This window comes from Pinus tabuliformis, chromosome 7, assembly GCF_031772625.1.
Source record: "Pinus tabuliformis cultivar Carrire ecotype Pingquan chromosome 7, CPIR1, whole genome shotgun sequence".
Classification (NCBI taxonomy): Eukaryota; Viridiplantae; Streptophyta; class Pinopsida; order Pinales; family Pinaceae; genus Pinus; species Pinus tabuliformis.
Genome location: NC_142293.1, coordinates 1,049,606,591 through 1,049,628,103, shown reverse-complemented (window position 1 = coordinate 1,049,628,103; position 21,513 = coordinate 1,049,606,591). Strand labels below are relative to the sequence as shown.

At 39.2% G+C, this 21,513-nt stretch overlaps 1 protein-coding gene across 2 annotated transcripts in view; it reads right to left on the bottom strand.

Moving 5' to 3' along the window:
* Nucleotides 1-21,513, bottom strand: part of LOC149251271 (rho GTPase-activating protein 7-like) — a 351,010-nt gene that overhangs the window by 232,953 nt on the left and 96,544 nt on the right. For both annotated transcript variants that reach the window (XM_089459324.1, XM_089459325.1), the window contains exon 11: nt 20,421-20,508. In XM_089459324.1, the coding sequence (XP_089315450.1) occupies nt 20,421-20,508 (88 nt within the window). The remainder of the gene's footprint in view (nt 1-20,420; nt 20,509-21,513) is intronic.

Here is a 21,513-nt window from a genome sequence, read left to right as displayed (position 1 = left end):
TCCTTGACATATGTCCTCTGTATTTTCCCAAGTAGCTGATCCAGGACTATATTTGTCCTATTGGACCTTCACTTGGTCCACCAAGCGATTGCTGAGCTGTCGAACCCTACGTTCCAGTATACGTAATGGTTCGACCAATACGATTCCCTCGTCCGATACCTGAAGATTCCACTACAGTGGGTTGATGCGCTGCTTGGTCGTTGCTGACTACTGCATGAATTCTATGATTACCTTGATTGTTTGATATTGGTCCCTCTCCAGTCCTATGCAATATATTCGACGAAGCTTCTGGACAATCACGTTGAAAATGCGGTCCCCCACATCCCCAACAATTAAGTTGCGTTGATCCTCTTGAATCAAGACGTGAATTTCTAGAGAACGAGCTTCGTCCTCTTATGTTGATTCCTCTTGAAGTTCTTCCTCTACTGGCAGTCCCTCGAGATGCCCATGGACTAGTGTTTGATGATTTCGTGGCTATAGTGTTTACTACCATGGGAGCTCTTGTTCCTATATTTCTTGGGGTACACTATTACCGTAAGGTGGCCTCGAGCTACCTCCGCTGAAGAAGTTTCAGGGAGTCTTTCCTAGAAATCCTGATTGTAAAGGTTCTGCTGGCCCTATATCTTTTTTAATTCCAAGGTGCTCTTCTGCATAACGACCATATTCAACCGCCTCAGCTACTGATGATGGTTTCCACATGCTTACCAAGGTTCTAATGCGAGGATTTAACCCAAATATGAAGCGTTCAGCTTGACGTTCATCAGAATCTAAGTAGTGAATGTATTTTACAAGCTCCATAAACCTTATCTCGTACTCTTCCACCGTTTTATTTCCTTGAATTAATGTATGAAAGACTCTGGCTTGCTGTTGTTGAAAGTATGGAGGTAAATACTTTGCGCAGAACCTTTCCTCAAATAGTTCCCAAGGGACATTATCCGATGTAAGGTGCAGCTGCTTTTCCAGATTGCCCCACCAAATCAAGGCACTTTCTTTTAATTGAAATACAGCAATTTTTGTTTTTGCCGAAGAAGAATATTCCCTTAATCTAAAGCATCTGTTCATTCCTTCTAACCATGCTTCAACGCGTTCACCTGCTCGACCTCCTGAGAATTCTGGGAGTTTAATTTTCTAAAGCTCCCTAGAAATATCTTCTTTTGATCCTTTGGGCTCAAAATTCTTTAGTTCCGCTGAACTGGTAGCTAAAGGTTGAAATTCTTCTTTGGTTTTAGCCTTAGTTGATTCTTTCAATGTCTCTAATAAGGCTTCCAATGAGTTCATTATCACGGTCAACTCTGGCGCTGAGGCGATTGATGTTGTTAATGGTCTTGGTGGTGACGATGGTGATGGTGGTGGCGATGGGGATGATGATGGCGACGGTGGCGGCATTAATGGTGGTGATGCTGCCCGATCACGTCGTCGTCGCTCATAAGTCCTTACCATTGTAATGGTTCCTGAATACATAATAAAATTCTATAAAAATTTTGAGGTAGACAATCGAATTTAACATATAATTTTCTTTTGCAACTTCACATTCATAAACGGGTATAGTTTTGCTAATTTTATCCGCTAGGCGGATCTTACTGGTATCGAGGTCAAGGAGGGTGGTCTCTCGACCTCCTTGTCCTAAGGCAGGGTATTCTATCCTAATATGAAATAATGCAGAAGAGTATCGTCATTAGCTCATAAGGTAGATCATCCAAAATTTATTACTAAATAACATTCTCAAAATGAAAATGTCAAATGCCTTGTTACAATGAACATCGGCAACTTACCCGTCACACCTCAATCTAACTATTACCTTTATAGAAGGGCATACATATTTATATTTTGAATATATTACTTAGATATGGATTTAACCTATAATATATATAAATGAAGGATGGTTCTGGTTCCATATCAGTTTGACCTTTAGCCGGAAAATTTACCATAGACATGTCATGATTAAAATCTAGAAGAGATAGAGTTCAACAATCTACCATACCATAAATGTAGGTTGGGGTCAAACTGAAGGGTAAATTCCGATCAATAGTCAGATTGTACATAAAATGTAGGTCAGTGGCCTACATATTGCAATTGTTCAGGCAAGGTAGGAAAATGGTTCTTTTAATGTTTCTACAGTATCCTGTTTTGAAATTTGAGTGACTGAGGACCAAAGGCACTCTTACCAAGTATATAGATCCTAAACATTCTTGTCAATATGCAGAGGAGGATGCAGTGTTAAGAGGGTTTCACATAATAAAAATTTGCAATCAGGCTTTACTTCAGACAGCTCTAGGACTTGCACATTGTATATGCTTCACAGAATGATCCTAAAATTTTATAACAGTGGTCAGACCTCAACCAATACAGCAGAAGAGACATGGAGCAACTGTTATGTAACCAAATTACGTTAAGTTTTGGAATATTCTAAATGTAAAACAGAAGATCAATTTATTTATGATGAATATGGCAAACGGCTAGTACATAACAAGATATTTTAACAGTAAAGACAGTTTTCAGACCAAACTAAAAATGCGGATGGCTGCTAATATATCTGATCTCCAAGAAATCAGTCTGTAGTGCCACATTTCGATCATTGAATAAGCATGGAGATCGCTCCCGTACCAGAGTTATAAGGAAAACTAGGCATAAAAGTTCTATCAAATTGTCTGTAAAGGATTCCCAATCTCTGTGCTCACCATTCTAATGATCACCACTTTCATGAAAAGATAATAAGACATTAACACCCACAAAATCTATAAAACATCAGTTTCTTCGTCAATTCATCTCATCAAATACGACAACATAAGATTTAATCCTTTTTTGTTGGTGTCTTGAGTTTTGGTAATGAGTTTCCAAGTTTTAGCCAAGTTTCTTAAGTTTTGGTCATTTTTTTTTTGCCCAGTTTCTTGTGTTTCATAAATTTTGGAATGATGGTGAGTTTTTGGCAAGTACTCAGGGAATAATTCAGCCAAACTCGTTTAAGAAGACTCAGCCAAACTCTTTAAGATTCACAATTCTTTGGCAAACGCAACAATGGATCTGGTATTGAAAATTCTTATTACTCCCTATGGAATATCCTCAAGATTGGAAGTCATTCCCTCTATATTTATAGCTACTTAAAAAGTCATTTAGTGCATAATGGAGGCTAGTTCTCAAAAGCTGCCATTAAAAGGATATTTAATTATACCAGTCTTGTGTAAGGTGATTTTCTTGCAGAAAATAGCACTTCACAACTTGAACAAATTTTATTATCCCACCTCTCTTTCTTCATAGTTTGAGAATCCATCTAAGCATTGTACATCATCCTTGGCAATTTCTATATGATAAACAAATAAAATATTTTCTACCCATATTGTTTCTTCTCATTCTGGAACAGATTCCCCTATCATGGACTGCAAAATCCTATAACATTCCAACTGTTTATTCTCAGACTTCACATGTAATTTCAGCTAATTCCTCTTACCTTTCAAAATTTCTAAAGCCATAATTATATCATCATCTAGGTTATCGAATTTGTCATCCCTGTGTGCAAGATCCATTGATATGATCCAGATCTGTCGGGACTACCCCAAGATCTATCGTAGAGGCAGATCTCACGGGGAAGAAAACAGATCCCACCCCCCATGAAATGTGCCCCAACATTCTAAATCAGATCCCAAAATAGCTGGCGTAGATTTTTGAATTAAAGCTTCCTTTGACTATTGATAGAAATAATATTTACAGTGCTTTAATTCAAAGAACAGGCTGAACATGCAGTCTCCAGAAGCATAGAGTAGCAAAAATAAAATACATGTGCTGGATTAAATCCAAAACACCCACAATCATAGTGTAAAGACAAATTGTTCATAAAACATAACATCAAAGGGTATAAGCACAAGCATAGCAAATACTAAACAGTGACCATGCTAGCTGCAAGAGAAGGCTGTCTATGGTCATCCGGGGCAGGGACCCATCTTGAAATTGGGGTTTTGGTATTAGCAGGCTGAACAAACTCCCAAAGCTCAGACCCTTTTTTGATGGCCAGGGCCAGGGTCACAAATATATTTTTTTTTATTTGTACTTGGTGTTCCCCTCCTTTACCTAGATCTCATCTTTTCAAAAATATGGCAGGTCTGTATCCATATCCTCGTAATTTAGATCTTTATATTTAAATATACTAGATCACATCTTTCTTCACTTCCACGACGTTTTTATAAGAATTTGAAATTTTGAATCAACATTGAAAGCAACGAATGCCACGAATGCACATTCAAGCTTTACTTTAGGATCAGCAAAAGTTACGGTTGTGCAAAGAGAGAGTTTGTTTAACAGTATTTTTGAAGTTTGGAAGTTACTATTTAAAATGTATTAACTTCCCTTGTTTTCTATAGTCTTCTCATGGTACATATTTATGCTTAGAATCTTGAGTTTAGTTTTTGTATGTTTTGAACAATGCCTTACCATATCTCCTTGCTCTTAGCAGTCTAAAAGAAGCACCAGGCATGCCACGATATAGAAGATCAGGAAACTGCTTCTATACACCAATCTTCAGTTTTAAGTCAAAGCAACACTGGCCAATTTAGAAGCCCTATTAAACACCTTTTCAGAGGCTTCCATGTTCTTTGTAGAGATGTTGCAATGCAAGACATAAATTTCCAAGACATGTAACAATAACCAATAATTTCTAATAATAACAGAAGATCAAGTAATTGACATAATATGCAAGTACTTCACAAATAGAAGATTTTCGTTAGTGTTCACTTTGCAACTTCTAGACCCATAAATAGATGGAAAGATAGAACAATATGAAATCATATCAAGTAATTGACACACTACGTGAGCACTTCACAATGGAAGAATTTGCTTGGTATTCATTTTGCAACTTGTCGAACCTATAGTAAGAGCTACCTGTTAACATGAAATATCCCACTTAATCTGTATCCCTAGAAAAGATAGAATTTATGAGAACCAATATACTCGATGGGTTCTACAACAGTTTGCAGGTGGACATCCTCAATTTTAAGTAGTTCACATAAAAGATAAACTGTTTTTTTTATTGCACTCTAAGTATTTCTCAAAAAAAATCCAAATTTTTGGGCCAAATATTTGGGAGTGACAATTTCTTATTATAACATGTTGTAGGTCTTGACAAACTGAACAATATATATGATAGTGCTTGTTTCGTTAATAAGAATTTGACATGTTTAAAATTTCTTCCCAGTCAATTCCTTAACAGTTGAGTGTGGGACCAAGAGAGGGAAAGTTAGGGTTGTACAGTTGTACAGAAATCTAGGTATGTAGATAGATAAAGAGCACCACACAATTAAAAAGCTTTGCTAGCTGAGGCACAACATATATAGAATACGTTTCTGTTATCAAAGAACATTTTAAAACCGCATTCATATCCACGTCAATTGAGAGCAAATTTTTCAGCCGCTCCGTGATTGTCAACGCCATAATTTCCTTCTGATTTCTTGGGGCGTAGTCTAAACGTCGGATTTCTTTCCCCCTTGGCATTGACTCGTTTCTTATTTGAAAAGCAGGGATAATCACGGTTGAAACAGGACACTATTAGGTTTTTCAAAAGCATTTTGGATGCCCTCGATGATGCTGTGAAATTGAGTAATTTGACAGAAGTTACCACCGGAAAATAATTCCACAGATTTCCCGGCTATCCAACGTACCTGCTGACAAAATATCCCCCAATTTACTATGACCACCATTACTACCCGCCAATTCTAGAGGTTTTTATCGATATCATAGACATTTTTCGACATTTTAAAGAACTATGGCAGAAATCTCTATCAAGCGTCTTGATTCTAACGAATTTTGGCAAATCGGCAAAGTTTTGACAGAATCTACAATATAACGTCTCGCTTAAGCCCGCACTCCAAACTGTTCCAAATTTATGAGCAACTAAACACATATATTTATTCAAATAATCCTTCAACTAATTTTCTCAGAAGTCTAACGAGCTTTTCCCTCTATTTATAAAATCGCAACCAAGAAACATGTTCCAAGTGACAATACTTTGCCCGCTTGGAGATTTGCCGACGAATCCTATACCAAACGACACGATTTCACCGTCATCTGCCTCAGCTTTACGAAAAAAATTATCAGAACCTGATTTCGTCATCATTTCCAGAGCTTCTAACGGAGACTTGGAATATCTTGCAGATAAGGGTTTCGGGCATCAAACCTAGCACCTGGAATCTTGCGGAGCGCCAAGGCGCCGAAATTTTGAAGATGATTCGGAGACGGGCGATCAATACCTTTAAAGGTGCCGATCTGAACTCTGAGAATGACGAACGATGGGGTTTTCTTTACTGTTACGATGAAGTGAAGTTTACATAGACCACAACGCAGGGCCTATGAGGTCGAAAGGGTTTGAACCTACCTGAACTGCTACAGTTGAAGATACCTCCGACTACGCTGCTCCAGTTACCGAGAGACCGATTCCACCCAGCCAGACCGAGCAGAGCCTGGCTACACAATCTAGTAAGCTTCTCAACAGAAGCTGACTGTCCCCCGTGCCCAGAACCTCAGAACGCTCAAGCTCTTCCAATGGTTGATTCCTCCTCCTGGTTCCGAATTCTTCCTCCTGGTTTTCCTCCCCTGCTCAACCCCTTACCTGCGGTTTATATCCTTGGGTTTGGCGGTGGCCGCCCTCCCACCTGCAGCCACCGCTCACCCTGCTACTGCCACCCCTCCACCTATGTAGCCTGGTCTCGATTCAGGTTGTGAAATGAAAATCCGCCTGTTTTTGAGACCATAAGATATTTATAAATCTTTTTAAGATGACCATTGGTATATTCACGTATCATTAACTTTATAATGTTTATATATACTTTATCATATTACATTGTTTGTCATTTTAACTTTATGATGTTTATATATATACTTTTTATCATATTACGTTGTTTGATTTATATTTATTTTAATATAAAGTTTGATTTATATTTATTTTAATATGAAGTTTGTTTATATTTGTTTTTAATATAAAGTTTAGAACTTTATATTAATTAATTATTTATATTAATACTTAACCTTTATTCTATTTTATTAATATGATTTTTATCAATATTCTGGAGCATATATATATATATATATATATATATTCCTCTTGATCTAACCATACATTACGCAATATTGATGAACGAGTAGAACTTCTTTTCCCAGAAGGGTCATGGTATTTAGTACTTATAATCAATTTAGTATAAAATACTAGTGTGGTGTATGTGACACATGCATATGTAGCTATCATATGCATGTACCGTATACCTGCTATTATGTTTGCATTCTTTGTATTTATAGATGGGTCGTTACAGGTAATTCATAAATGGATATTCTCAATACTGAAGAGATCTCATAAGAAGAGTCGAACTAGTAACCCATCTGTATAGCATCATTATAACCAACACTGTCACATAGCAAGGCCTTCACTAACAGCTCTATCTCTCAATAGATCATAGCACACAATGTTGGCAAGACAAATGATTATAGACACCTTCATCATTTTCTCTCAAGGTACATACCCACCTGAATGTTCACTGAGTATAACCTTCTAGGACTATTCTTATATTTGGTTCCCAACCCTCAAAGAATATCGGTCCTCTTGCCTACTCTGATCTTGGATGCCCTACACATCCTCAAAGAACATCGGATGCCAGATGATTACCCAATCCTCCATTCTTTCTTCCAAGTGAAGACAAGAATGTTGTGTCTATCTCTCCCTCTCAATTAGGGAGGATACATCCATCATGTGTCTACGTTTCTCTTCATGGCCTTCACTAAAACTTACAGTTGTTAGTCCTGGTCTAGTATGTAGAAATTTCTCATTTCCCACCCCGGTTTTCAGTTTCACCTTATTTCTCCAAAATAGTTAAATGCCCTTTCCCATATCCATACATTCAACAACTGGAAAATAAATTTAGCTGAAAACACAAATTCTGAAAATATTACAGAACGCTGGAAAATGCAGAAATAAATATCAGCACATACAAACAGCGATTCAACACATTTAAACACAGTGATTTTTTGTCAAGGTGACCCTGGAAAAACCCCCTACAACTCTTGGGGAAAACCAGTTCGAAAGCTCCTTCTTATTTCTGGAAAATGCTTTTTACAATGATAGAAATATTCAGCAAAAAATCAGCAAGCAAACTTTTACAACTTATCTTGTTTTTCGTGCCTCACAGCCAACTGGAAAAACTTGCAAACAGCGAAACAGAACAGCAATAAATGCTATACGGCCTCCTCGATTTTTGTGCCCAAATTTCAGCCTTAAATGTTGTTGTACGGACTGCCTAGAAAAGCATGCATGCTGCCATAAATGTTGTTGTACGATTTCCTCGATTTCTATGCAAAAAAACATCAATACAACTGTACGGATTTCTGCCTAGAAAAGCGTGCCAAGGTACAGCCACTTGCTGTATGGCCTCCCTTGAAAAACGTGCCAGCAAACTTCAGATCTTCTGCTCCTCGATTTCTGTGCTAACTTGTTGTACGGCCTTTCTAGAAAATCGTGCCCAAAACCTGCCTTTCACTGCGTGCTAACTCAGCTGTACAGACTGGCTGAAATGTTGCCTTGGAATGTGTGCCAAGCTGCTGCCTCCTTCTCCTCACTATCCAGAAATCTCCCTTGCTCTCTTGCTCTCCTTCTCTCAATCTGCTAAAAAATGAATGACCTTTTCCTCCTTTTCCTCCTTTAATCTAACCGTAAGTGACTTTTGGGGAATCCCTAAATCCAATGGCTGAAATAGATTGAGATCTAGGGCTGAGATTAAAATCTCATTTAAATCTCACTTTCTATTTTTTAATTCACCCCACTTTAATAAAGACCCACTTAGTCATTTATGTCCAAAGTCATTTTTCCTTTCTAATTTTACATTGACTTTATTAAAGTCACTTTAAAATTAGACTTTAGTAACTTTATCACTTAAAGTCACTTTTAAATTAGATTTGACTTTATAAAAATTATAAAGTCACTTTAGGAGAAAAAAGTTAAATTCTTTTGGACACTTTTCCCTAGGCCAAAGATCAAAGCCTTAGGGAACCACCTGTCCTTTGGTACCAAATTTCAACACTCCCTCTTACCGAGGAAGGTGTTCCTCACCACACCCATCTTGTCTCTGAAGTAGACATGCTTGCCCCGTGGTAAGGCTTTGGTAAGAATATCTGCAACCTGCTCATCAATGGGAATATACTCAAGCTTCACAGCTCCTTCTGAACATAGTCTCTGATGAAATGATATTTGATCCTGATATGCTTTGACCTGTCATGAAATACTGGATTCTCCATGAGTTTAATGCAACTCTGATTATCATAGTAAATCACTGAAGGTCTCAACGACTGACCAAATAAGCCAAACAACATCTTGCGAAGCCAGATGGCCTCACAACTAGCTAGACTGGCTGCCATATAATCTGCTTCCGCTGAACTCAATGCTACTGACTGCTGCTTCATGTTGAACCATGACACGACTGCCGAACCCAACCCAAAACAGCACCCTGAAGTGCTCTTCCTATCAGAAGCACAACCTGCCCAATCAGAATCAGTATAACCTACCAATCTCACTCCATCCCCCTGCCTGTAGTCCAGACCATAATCCACTGTCCCCTGCAAGTACCGCAAATGTGTTTTGCAGCCACCCAGTGAACCTTCCTAGGCTCACACATAAACTGACTCATCGTGTTGACTGCAAAACAAATATCTGGTCTAGTGTTGACCAAATACATCAAGGAACCAATCAGCTGCCTGTACAATGTGGGATCCACCAACTTGGAATCCGAAGCATGAAGCTTCTTCCAGTTGGTGATCATTGGTGTCGACATGGGTTTACAATCCTCCATGTGGAATCTGCCAAGGATGTCCACAATATACTTCCCCTGCCCCAGGAAGAAATGCCCCTCCTCCTGCCACACCTCCAAACCCAAAAAGTAATGCATCAAGCCGATGTCCTTCATCTCAAACTCCTCCGCAAGATCTCTCTTGCAGTGCTCTATGAGTCTCTCTGCACCTGTAATGACCAAGTCATCGACATACAGCACCAGAATGAGAGGCTCCTCACCTATCACAATATAGTAAAGGTTCGGATCTGCCTCACTCTTTGTGAAACCCATCCCCTGCAAGTATGTATCTATCCTGGAGTACCAAGCTCTGGGAGCTTGCTTCAGGCCATAAAGGGCCTTCTTCAGTCTGCACACATGGGACTCCTTCCCATGCACCTCAAAGCCTTGTGGCTGCTCAATGTACACCTCCTCCTGTACGAAGCCATTGAGAAATGCAGTCTTCACATCCATCTGGTGGATCTTCCAACCCATCTCTGCTGCTATTGATATAATGGAGCGGATCGAAGTATATCGAGCCACAGGAGCGAAAGTCTCCTCATAATCAACTCCCTCTACCTGGGAGAACCCTCTAGCCACAAACCTCGCTTTGAATTTCTCAATGCTGCCATTTGCAGCATGCTTTACCTTGTAAAGCCATCTGGAAGTAACCACGGATTTGCCCTCAGGCCTCGGCACCACCTCCCAAACATCATTCTTCATGATAGAAGAATACTCCTCCTACATGGCCTCTCTCCAGACCTGTTGGTTAGCTGCCTTCCTCATAGCTAGAAGGCTCAGAGTCAAGGATGTTGGTAGCCATTGCCATATAGCTACAAAACCTCTCAGGTGGTCTACTCTCTCTGACCGGCCTCTTAGGCTCAGCAACAGATGTGGCATCTCTCAAGGTGTCCTGAAGCCACTTGGACTTCCTCTTGCCTGAGCGTACTTCTCCCATTGGAGAATGAAACTCCTCATCATCATCATCATCAGGAGCCTGAACTCCTGATTGTCTGTCTGTTGTCCTCCTGCCTGCACCTGAACCTGTAGAAGCTGAGGTACCGTGTGAACTTTCCATCAGTGGACTCCCTAGTGAACTGCTCTGTGAACTGCTCTGTGGACTGCTCTACATGCTGCCCGGAGCACCACCCCTCTGGCTCGGCGAGCCACTACTCACTGACGGACCTGACATCCTCATAGATGTACCTCCGGATCCTCCTGATCCCTGCCCACTGGATCCCTATGACTGACTCAACTACTGCTGAGGGTTTGGCTGATCCAGATACTCTAACTCCCGTGACCTCCTAAAGGCCCTGTCCTCCTCGAACTTCACATCCCGCCTGACAACAACTTTCCTCTGTGCAGGAATGTAAATCTGAAAGGCCTTTGAGGTCTCATTGTAGCCACAAAGATACCCTTCTCTGCGGTGGGCTCTAGTTTGGTCCTCTTCTCCTTGGGTATGTAGGAGTATGTAATGCACCCAAAGATACGAAGATGACCAATATCAGGCTTCCTCCCAGAAAAAGCCTCCTCAGGGGTCATGTGCCCCAAGGCACGATGCGGACTCCTGTTCTGCAAATAAACAGTTGTGTTGCAGGCCTCTGCCCACAAGAACAATGGCAACCCCTGATCATGTAACATGGCTTTGGCAGCCCCTCTGATGGATCTGTTCTTCCTCTCCGCAACCCCGTTCTGTTGGGGGTTGTAAGGAACAGTGAACTCCCTCCTAATTCTTGCCTCCGCACAATAGTCAACAAACTCTCCAAGGGTGTACTCTCCCCCATTGTCCGACCTCATGGACTTGATCTTCCGACCTGTCTGTGTCTCCACAAGAGCTCTAAACTCCTGAAACCGCTTGAAGACCTCACTCTTGGTCTTCAAGAAATAAATCCAGGTCCTCTTGGAGTGATCATCAATGAATAAAACATAGTATTCATATCCACTCAAGGAAACATGAGACATCTGACCGCTCACATCGGAATGAATAAAATCAAGTATCCCAGTCGCTCTGCTGTCACTGCTGGGAAAAGGGGATTTGGCAAACTTGCCCATCGCACATCCTCTGCAAGTATCAAAGTGATCAGTACTGAAATCTGGCACACCTGTAGTGATCTCCTGCAAGGTCCTCAAGGCTCCATGACACATATGCCCCATCCTGCGGTGCCAAATCTCACACAACTCAGAACTGCTAGCTCTACTGTCGATACTACTGCGCAATGCCAAAAGGGGCTGGAATGCAAACTTGTACACCTTTGCATGGCGTACACCTATCACTCTAGCTGAATCAGCTGGAGTGCCCCTGGGATACATCAACACCTGTCCTCCCCTGAACAGTACCTCATATCCTCTGTCCTCCAAAGCTGAGACGGATATGAGGTTCTTTCTCATCCCTGGCACATAAAGAACATCTGACACCTTCAAGGGAGGTTTGGACTCCCTCTGAAATGTCAGTGTCCCCACACTGACTGCTCTAACAACTATGTCATCATCGAGTACTACCTCTATATCAGTGCCACTCTCTGAAAGCTCTGAGAAGTACTCACAGACTCCTGTCGTATGACGTGAAGCCCCACTGTCCACATACCAGATACCCGAAGATGCTCCACTAATCGAGGGAAAAGCATGCTCCCTCTGAACCTGTGTGGCAGGTGATCCTGCACTGGAGGACTCACACGCAGTGAACCCAAACTCCCGATCAAAACGATCTGCAAAGTCCTCAACCTCTGCTGAAGCTGCCAAGCTCTGGTTCTTCCCCTTCTTCTTCTTCTTCTCCGAACACACAACTGCATAGTGTCCCATCTTTTGACAATTCCAACACTTCACCTTGGAATAGTCCTTCTGTGTGTTACCCTGTTACCTTTACCTTTGCCTTTGCCCCCACCATTGCTTGTGGAAGCCTGCTTCTTCCCTTTGCCTTTCTTGCCTCCTGCCAACAGGGCTACATCCTCATCCTGCTCAACTGGCTTGGCTTCCCCAAGCTGACCTTTCCTGATCTCTGTCTGAATGCAATCATCCCAAAACCTCTCCCATGTGGGAAGGGTCTCACGTGCACAAACCCCATCAGCAAAGTTCATCCATGAACGGGGGAGGCCATTCACTGCAATCCGCACCAACTCAGTGGGTGGAATGACCTCTACAACTGCTGCCAACTCATCTCTCACATTAGTAATCTTTGTGAGATATCCAGCTACACTATCATTACCCATCTTAATGGTCTTCAGCGTCTCCTTCAGGACCATTTTCCGGTTCTCATTGGTACTCTGGTAGAGATTGGACAATGCTATCCACATCTCATGGGCATTTCTCTTTCCTCTCACATGATGAATACAAAGGTCTTTGACTCTGTCTAGAATCAGTCTCTTACCCTTGTTGTTCTTTCTATTATAAGCAGCCAACTGAGTAGCATCAGTAGGCACAACAACAGGGTTCTGTGTGGTATGCACCATAATGTCCCAGACTTCTACCTCCTCAAAGATACTCTGCATTCTCTCCTTCCAAACGCTGTAATTGATATGCCCATCCAACCTATCCTCCACCCTCAATCCCAATGACATCCTGTTGTCCTAAAACTGAAAAATAGCACTGCTGTAGTAAAGATAAAATTGTTGTTTGTGAGAGATCAGCTTGCTGGAATTTTCTGAGTGAAAATCAGCAGACTATAATTTTCCTCCTTGTTGTCCCAACCTGCACTTTAGCACTCAATACCGGTACCATGTAGAAATTTCTCATTTCCCACCCCGGTTTTCAGTTTCACCTTATTTCTCCAAAATAGTAAAATGCCCTTTCCCATATCCATACATTCAACAACTGGAAAATAAATATAGCTGAAAACACAAATTCTGGAAATATTACAGAACGCTGGAAAATGCAGCGATAAATATCAACACATACAAACAGCCATTCAACACATTTAAACAGAGTGATTTTTTGTCAAGGTGACCCTGGAAAAACCCCCTACAACTCTTGGGGAAAACCAGTTCAAAAGCTCCTTCTTATTTCTGGAAAATGCCTTCTACATTGATAGAAATATTCAGCAAAAAATCAGCAAGCAAACTTTTACAACTTATCTCGTTTTCCGTGCCTCACAACCAACTGGAAAAACTTGCAAACAGCAAAACAGAACAACAATAAATGTTGTACGGCCTCCTTGATTTTTGTGCCCAAATTTCAGCCTTAAATGTTGCTGTACGGACTGCCTAGAAAAAGCGTGCATGCTGCCATAAATGTTGTTGTACGATTTCCTCGATTTCTGTGCAGAAAAAACAATAGTACAGTTGTACGGATTTCTGCCTAGAAAAGCGTGCCAAGGTACAGCCGCTTGCTGTACGGCCTCCCTTGAAAAACGTGTCAACAAACTTCAGATCTTCTGCTCCTCGATTTCTGTGCTAACTTGTTGTACGGCCTCATTGGAATCTGAACCAAAACTATTGTACGGCCTTTCTAGAAAATCGTGCCCAAAACCTGCCTTTCACTGCGTGCTAACTCAGCTGTACGAACTGGCTGAAATGTTGCCTTGAAATATGTGCCAAGTTGTTGCCTCCTTCTCCTCACTATCCAGAAATCTCCTTTCCTCTCTTGCTCTCCTTCTTTCAATCTGCTCATGAAAGAATGAATGACATTTTCCTCCTTTTCCTCCTTTAATCTAACCCTAAGTGACTTTTGGGGAATCCCTAAATCCAATGGCTGAAATAGATTGAGATCTAGGGCTGAGATTAAATGCTCATTTAAATCTCACTTTCTATTTTTAAATTCACCCCACTTTAATAAAAACCCACTTAGTCATTTATGTCCAAAGTCACTTTTCCTTTCTAATTTTACATTGACTTTATTAAAGTCACTTTAAAATTAGACTTTAGTAACTTTATCACTTAAGGTCACTTTTAAATTGAATTTGACTTTATAAAAATTATAGTCACTTTAGGAGAAAAAATTAAATTCTTTTGGACACTTTTCTCTAGGCCAAAGATCAAAGCCTTAGGGAACCACCTGTCCTCCGGTACCAAATTTCAACATAGTACATGACACATGAAATAGAAAAACACAACTATCAGTCCCTTTTAATCGAGGGTGACCCAATCCAAGCTCCCTCTTAATCAAGGACTTGTCTTTTCATGAACAGCTCCTTCTTCATGGGTCCTTTAGCTTCTTGATCAACTTCTTTCCCTGATGTCATGAAATTCAGTTGAGCTTCTTTCTTGTAGAGCATCAGCAATCGATCACTTTCCTTCTTGGTTCGTCATGTCATTCCTTTCTTCATGGAAAGTGGCCTTCTTCATATCTGGAACCTTTGTCATATGGCTACTTCTTCCTCATCATGTTTCTTTCAGGAGTTTCCATCCACCACATGAATGCTAGTTGTACTTGTACTTTCAATTCTTGTTCCAGTAGCCCTGCATGAACTCATCCAGATATTATTCAAGAAATCATAACATTAAATCAAATCATACCTTTCAAGATGGCTTTTCATCATGACATCTTCCTGTAGGTATCAGCATCCTGCATACATGTTGACACATCTTCCCAAAGATATCCATTGTCGAGGGTCTCCATCTTTTTCGGACTTTCATTAGAGTCTTCATATCTTTCTGGGAGATTTCCTAGTCAACTCTTCTAGATCTTTTGGATGTTGATTGCCTCCATCATGGTTGCATATCTCTCGATCTCTTCCTTCGTCACACATTCCATTCCCAAGGGTTTCTAATCAGAGTTTTGTAATTGTAGTCAACCACTTCATACTTCATATAAGGACATATTATGTTGATTTCATCTAGTGTGACTTATGCCTTCTTGTATCCTTTCAGAGGAGGAGATCCTTTTCCCTTGATCATGCTTCTTAAGATAGAAGTAATGATCCATATTACCTGCAACCATATGACCTGTCAATATAAAAATTAAATACAAGCATACATACCTCATTTTACCTTTAGGTTATCTAGGCTTCTTTCAGCAACTTCCTTGATTGAAAGATCTTCAACCCCTTGAACTGCTCTTACGTCATCATATCATCATCCATGAACTCCACAAGTTGGAGTTTCTATTGAAACACTTGCTTCATCCTTGGATCAATGAAACTTCTAGTGAAGATTCCATCTGAGAATCTTCAGGATCTTAAAGATCCTTATCAGCAAATGTTTCCCTTTTGTTGCATGATGAGCCTTCTTTAAATGTTTGAGTTCTGCAAAGTTATTGCCTTCAACTTGCCTTCTTCCATGGAAACCCTAAGTTGTTGAATGAGGTATCTTACTTATCCTATGAAATTAGTTACCCTCATGATGATGTCACGAGTTCTTGTTTCTAATACTTCCATGATGTCACACCGCATCTTATTATATATTTATAGACATACTTTATGCAGGATCTAGGAGCCCAAAAAGAAACTTATAGTGAGAGAGACTAACTTAAAGATTTCTACTCCCTCTTACCATGGAATTCATTCAGCTCCTTCCATCCTAACCAGTAACATGAATTTTCTTTTTCTCCTATATTTGATATTGTCCTTTAAGGACCATCTTTTCTTCTTCCAGCTTCTTTTATGTCTCCAATGTTGTCTACATGAGAGGACTTTAAGATTTTCTTCTCATGAATTCAAAGGAGACCTATTTCAATGACTTCACCTATCTATGAGGACTGAGACTATCCTCCTTATGCAAGGACCAACATATTGATTTCCTTGTAAAACGAAGTCATTTAAACCAAAGATAGATCATAAACATGAAAGATACTTACTTGGCACATGAAGAGGAGATCCTTACCTTGATGCTTCTTTGAATGAGATTCTTGCTAGAGCATTATTGAAAACCTTTTACCAAGACTTCTTCCACTGTCTAGTACGAAGCATGACAAAAACTGCTATGGATTGTATGTTATTTCAATATTCAAAATTGCTTCATCATCTTAACTCCTAAGGTACTTTGACTCCTTATCAGGTCTTTATGATTATTGATATACTTGACATGGCACTGTATTGCTAATACATAAGGAGACTATGGAGCATTAGCAGCAGTGTGTAGATACTGATCATCTCTTTATGGCACTAAGACCTAGCACTACTTGCCCAGAATAGAGGAGCTAACATTGAGACACTTCTTTAGAGAGGGCCCAAGAATATTTATCCTAGTTATGCTTAACCACCAATATATATTGTGAGATATTTGTATTGAGGAGGTTTTGTGATCTTGACACCAAGAAGTGAGACTATAATGCCACCGATTTGAATTATTCTTGAGGAGATCTAAGACTATCACTGATGTTGTAGTAGTGGCATCACCTAAATCATGTAGCATCACCGTGGAATCACTGAGATCAAGTAGTAGTATGGAACATCATTGTGAACCCGAGACATAAAGCATCACTAAGATTATGTCTTATCACTGAGCATTGATCATGTAGCATTACTGTGTAGCATCACGAGCCATACATTACTGTAAGCACCAAGACTGTGGAAAAGTGGCACCGAGACTGTGGAGTATATCTGAGAATTGTAGACCCGAGATTGCAGAGGTGATCTAAACTGCACTCTTGTAATAGACCCAAAATCATAGACCCGAGAATTACAGGACTGTAATTGCACCCGATGCAGAGGATGATCGATCTGAGGTTTTGTAATATCATGTTACTTCAACATTTGTGATATGACATAGATTGAGACAGTGAGAGGCACCATAGAATGGAACCCGAGATTGTTGTCTTGAGAACTGTAGGTATGTCGAGGTTGTATAATGAGACCAACTCCAGAATTCCTGAACTGATCATGTGTTAAGGTCTAAGGTAATACTTCACCAACAATGTAGAATAGCCTTTAAATTGAATAAGTGACACTTAAATTCCCTTGACTGAACCATAGCTCTGATACCATGTTGAAGAATCTAAGGCAAAACGACATTAATGATTCTTCTGACAATGATAACTGCTTGAGATGTATTTTTTACATTTTAGAATTATCTTCTTATTATTATTATATTGTGTTCTTCAATCATCAACCAACTACCAAAACAAGGAGATCAACAAAATAAAAGTACACAAGATGTATGCTCCAAGCCAGGGAAAAAACCCTTCAAACTCCTCTTATAGATTCTTTTATTGACGAATACCAAGACCCTTGACAAAATACTTGAGTCAATTATTCTTCAAGACACTTGTCACTATCTCTTGCACTCTTCGACCTTCACTGTCTTCCTCCTTCGCACTGTTATTACATTGTCACTAGGAGAGTCTCGGTCTCCTTTTTCCTTCGCAACCCTAGAGATAGTCCTCGGCCTTCATTGATCTCTTCTTTCGGTCCAAGATAGCCTCTTTGTCTTCGGTCTTCTTCTATCACCATTCAACGCTTGATATAGCCCTTAACTGTAGCTACCACTGTGTTAGAACAAACTTCTATCCTTCGCTTAGATGACAGACTTAGCCCGAGAACCCTTGAGACATTTACGCATCCATAGTCACCTTTCTTCTTCACTGTAATACCCTTGTCTTCTTCGCTCTGAGATTTGTATTGTTTTCAGATCAGAGATGTCTGAATTACTTGACGACTATGAGGTGAGGTCACTCTACAGATATAGTGACTTATGCTTGTCATTTATGCCGACATGAGATCCTGGAGATAAGCCGACATTACCTTAAGGAGAATATTGCCCTTCTTTTAGCCGACTGCAAGAGACATAGTGACAATGTCTTGGAGTGTAACTTTGACATGTGTAACATGACTTCATCAAAACCTAAAGACATCAAGAAGAAGTCTTTGACCTATGAAAAACACTTCTTGCTCATGAAACCCATGATGCAAGGAATACAATATATACATTTGTTTCTTTTTTACATGAAATCATAATTATAAGTCATTATGAAAACCAAACCTAGTTACACCTTTCTTCAACAAAAAGGGGGGATTTGAACCTTGGATCTCTAAGTTTTCTTAAGACCCACATTACTTCGATCACCAATTGAGCTACCTCCCTGGGATAAAATAAGGACAATATTTGAACTACGTTTCAAAGAACATAAATTCCAATTCAAATCGGTCTCAAAATAGAAATCATTTTGGGAATCAAAATACAACAAGATCATCATGGGAATCTTATAAACACAAAGTTCCACATAGGATCGAATTAGGGTGGTCAGACCATTTCAATATTTGACAGTTTTATTAAACTCTTTGAAGATCATATTGTGTCATGTCTTCAACCTCAAGAATGAAGAACTATGACAAATATTGTAGACCAGAATGGAGACATAACTCTTTTCATAAATGTTTGGGCAATGTAATAAACATAAATATACGATACATAGAATGAAATGATAATAATGATAATAATAATAATAATAATAGTAATTAACTGAAAGACATCATAACTAAGGGTCATAACCCTTCATCACAACCTTTCACCCCATGACGCATCAATGTGTATATATACCATCATGTGGGTCACTGTAATTCATATCATTCAATCGAAATGATAATAATAATAATAGTAATTAACTGAAAGATATCATAACTAAGGGGCATAACCCTTCATCACAACCTTTCACCCCATGACCCATCAATGTGTATATATACCATCATGTGGGTCACTGTAATTCATATCATTCAATCATATTGTATTTCGTCATTTTATATATTATTTGTCTTTTAAGGGTTTTTCCTATTGTCCTTATGTTGGAAACTCCTTAGTAGATGAGCATTGTTCATTTCATAGAAGCTTTAAATCTGGTTTGGGAAAGGTTAAAAAGTTCAAACAATTAGCTGCTTTTAAAATTGTCAGCAGATAAAGGTTTGGATAACAGCAGTTATTTTGGGAGATGCATCAACAATAATCAATTGGACAAATGAGACATTCAGGATGCATGACCTGAGTCCTTTTTTTGAAGAGGTGACTAGAATGGTAACAGTTTTTTCGCTCAATTTCTTTTTTTCATGTCCAGAGCGTTCAACTGTGAAGCTGGCTCCATTTCAAAAGAGGGAAACCAGTTAGATGCTGACACTTGATTGAAGGAAATTAGGGCCACAACGGTTATTAATGAAGGGAGGGTCTTGGTCTTTGGGCTCTAAAGACTGGCACTAGCACAGTTCAAAATTTTTCTTTGCTTTTTCAAAGCGGTGCACCCAGTGGATGAAGTAGACATTTACAGGTCTTATGTTTTCACTGTTCAGCTCTTATGGATCACAGTTCTATCTGTATTTCTGCCCAGTGGGGTTTTTAGAATAGTGTGAAGAAATTCATAGATATTCAATAACTGACATTTTTTCAGCTTAATCCTGATAAGCATGGTGATATTTTTTGATATGTTGATGGTGAGATACAGTCTAGCATAAACCTGTTTAAGGTTTTAAGGTCTTTTTTGAACTATTCAAAGAGATATAATATTTTGGTCTTTTCTGAAATGCTACAAGCATATGCAGAATGCAATTTCCTTTCATCTCGAATAAAAATTATGATTTATTTTCTAAAGATAGAAAAAAGTGATTCCACATCATACAAATTAATTATGAACAAGGATACATCTACTACTAGGACAAAAACTTTAGAAATATATATGAAAGAAGATACCATCAAAGTAAGCATGCCTATTTAGAACCTTTTACTGCCAATATTATCAACAGTGATTTACCCATACATTTTGAACTGATGAACTGCATACCTCTGCAACAATCGACGATTGGGTTCTGGAAAAGTCTCAGCTACAGCCAAGCGCATTGCAGCAATCCTAGCCTCCTTACCTTCCATTCCTGTAGATGATACCAATATATGCTTATACATTTTGAAGATAAAAAAAGAAAGCTACTTGTTTATGTAGATGTAGAAATATTAAGTTGTCCTGAATCGAAGTCAAGTTCTTCGCCATGTCAGGGAAGGAATGCACAGTTCTGTATGCAGAACCTACTATGTAAGCCAACTAAGATATTGATGGAGATTAATGATCCATGTTAACTTAATCTTGTACATAGACCTAGTGTTTAGACTAGGTTTAAAGTTCATGTGACCAGAGTCTACACTAATAAATAAATCAAATGTACTTAGTAGTTAAGGCCAGGGCCCCTTACCTTTTGGGGATTATGTTGTTATGTCCAAAGGCAGGCATGTATAGTGATCTTCCTTAATAATATCTCATCATGCACAAGTTTCCTATTTAATTTTGATCTTTTTGTTCAATATGGTATCAAAAGCAAAAAGAGGTCCAAAGCCTATGACGGACACTGTATTGGGTCATAAATTAGAATTAAAGAGCAAGAAGGCAACCAAGGAGAGACGTATTTGTGAGTGGAAAAAAGGCAAGTCACAAATTATTTTCAAGGAATAATATTTTGTAAATCTTAATGTATGAATTTAGATAAAATAGAAAAATATCAAACTAAATCAAAGATGAAACAAAGGTTGAACTTTTCTACTGAGATCAGCAAGGAAAAGGAAGCAAAAGATTATATGATGTACCTGGCATTACTCATGAGGAACCATTATTAAATTATAAGAAAAGGTGCAAACCCAAGTAATCCATGAAGGATAAAACAATATAGTTGAATAATAAAGTGAAGTTTACAGTGAATAACTGGTTTGAGCTTATATAGCCCTGAAGAGCAGTTGTTACGATTAAGAGATTTGACCCTAACATATTAAATGAATCAGTCTTCCATCTTTTCAGTACTAATTTGTGTGTTACCTTCTTTTATTTGATTAGTATTTGGCATTTGCCTGTGGGACATGCACCTTTTCTGTATTACTTCAGATATTCCTCA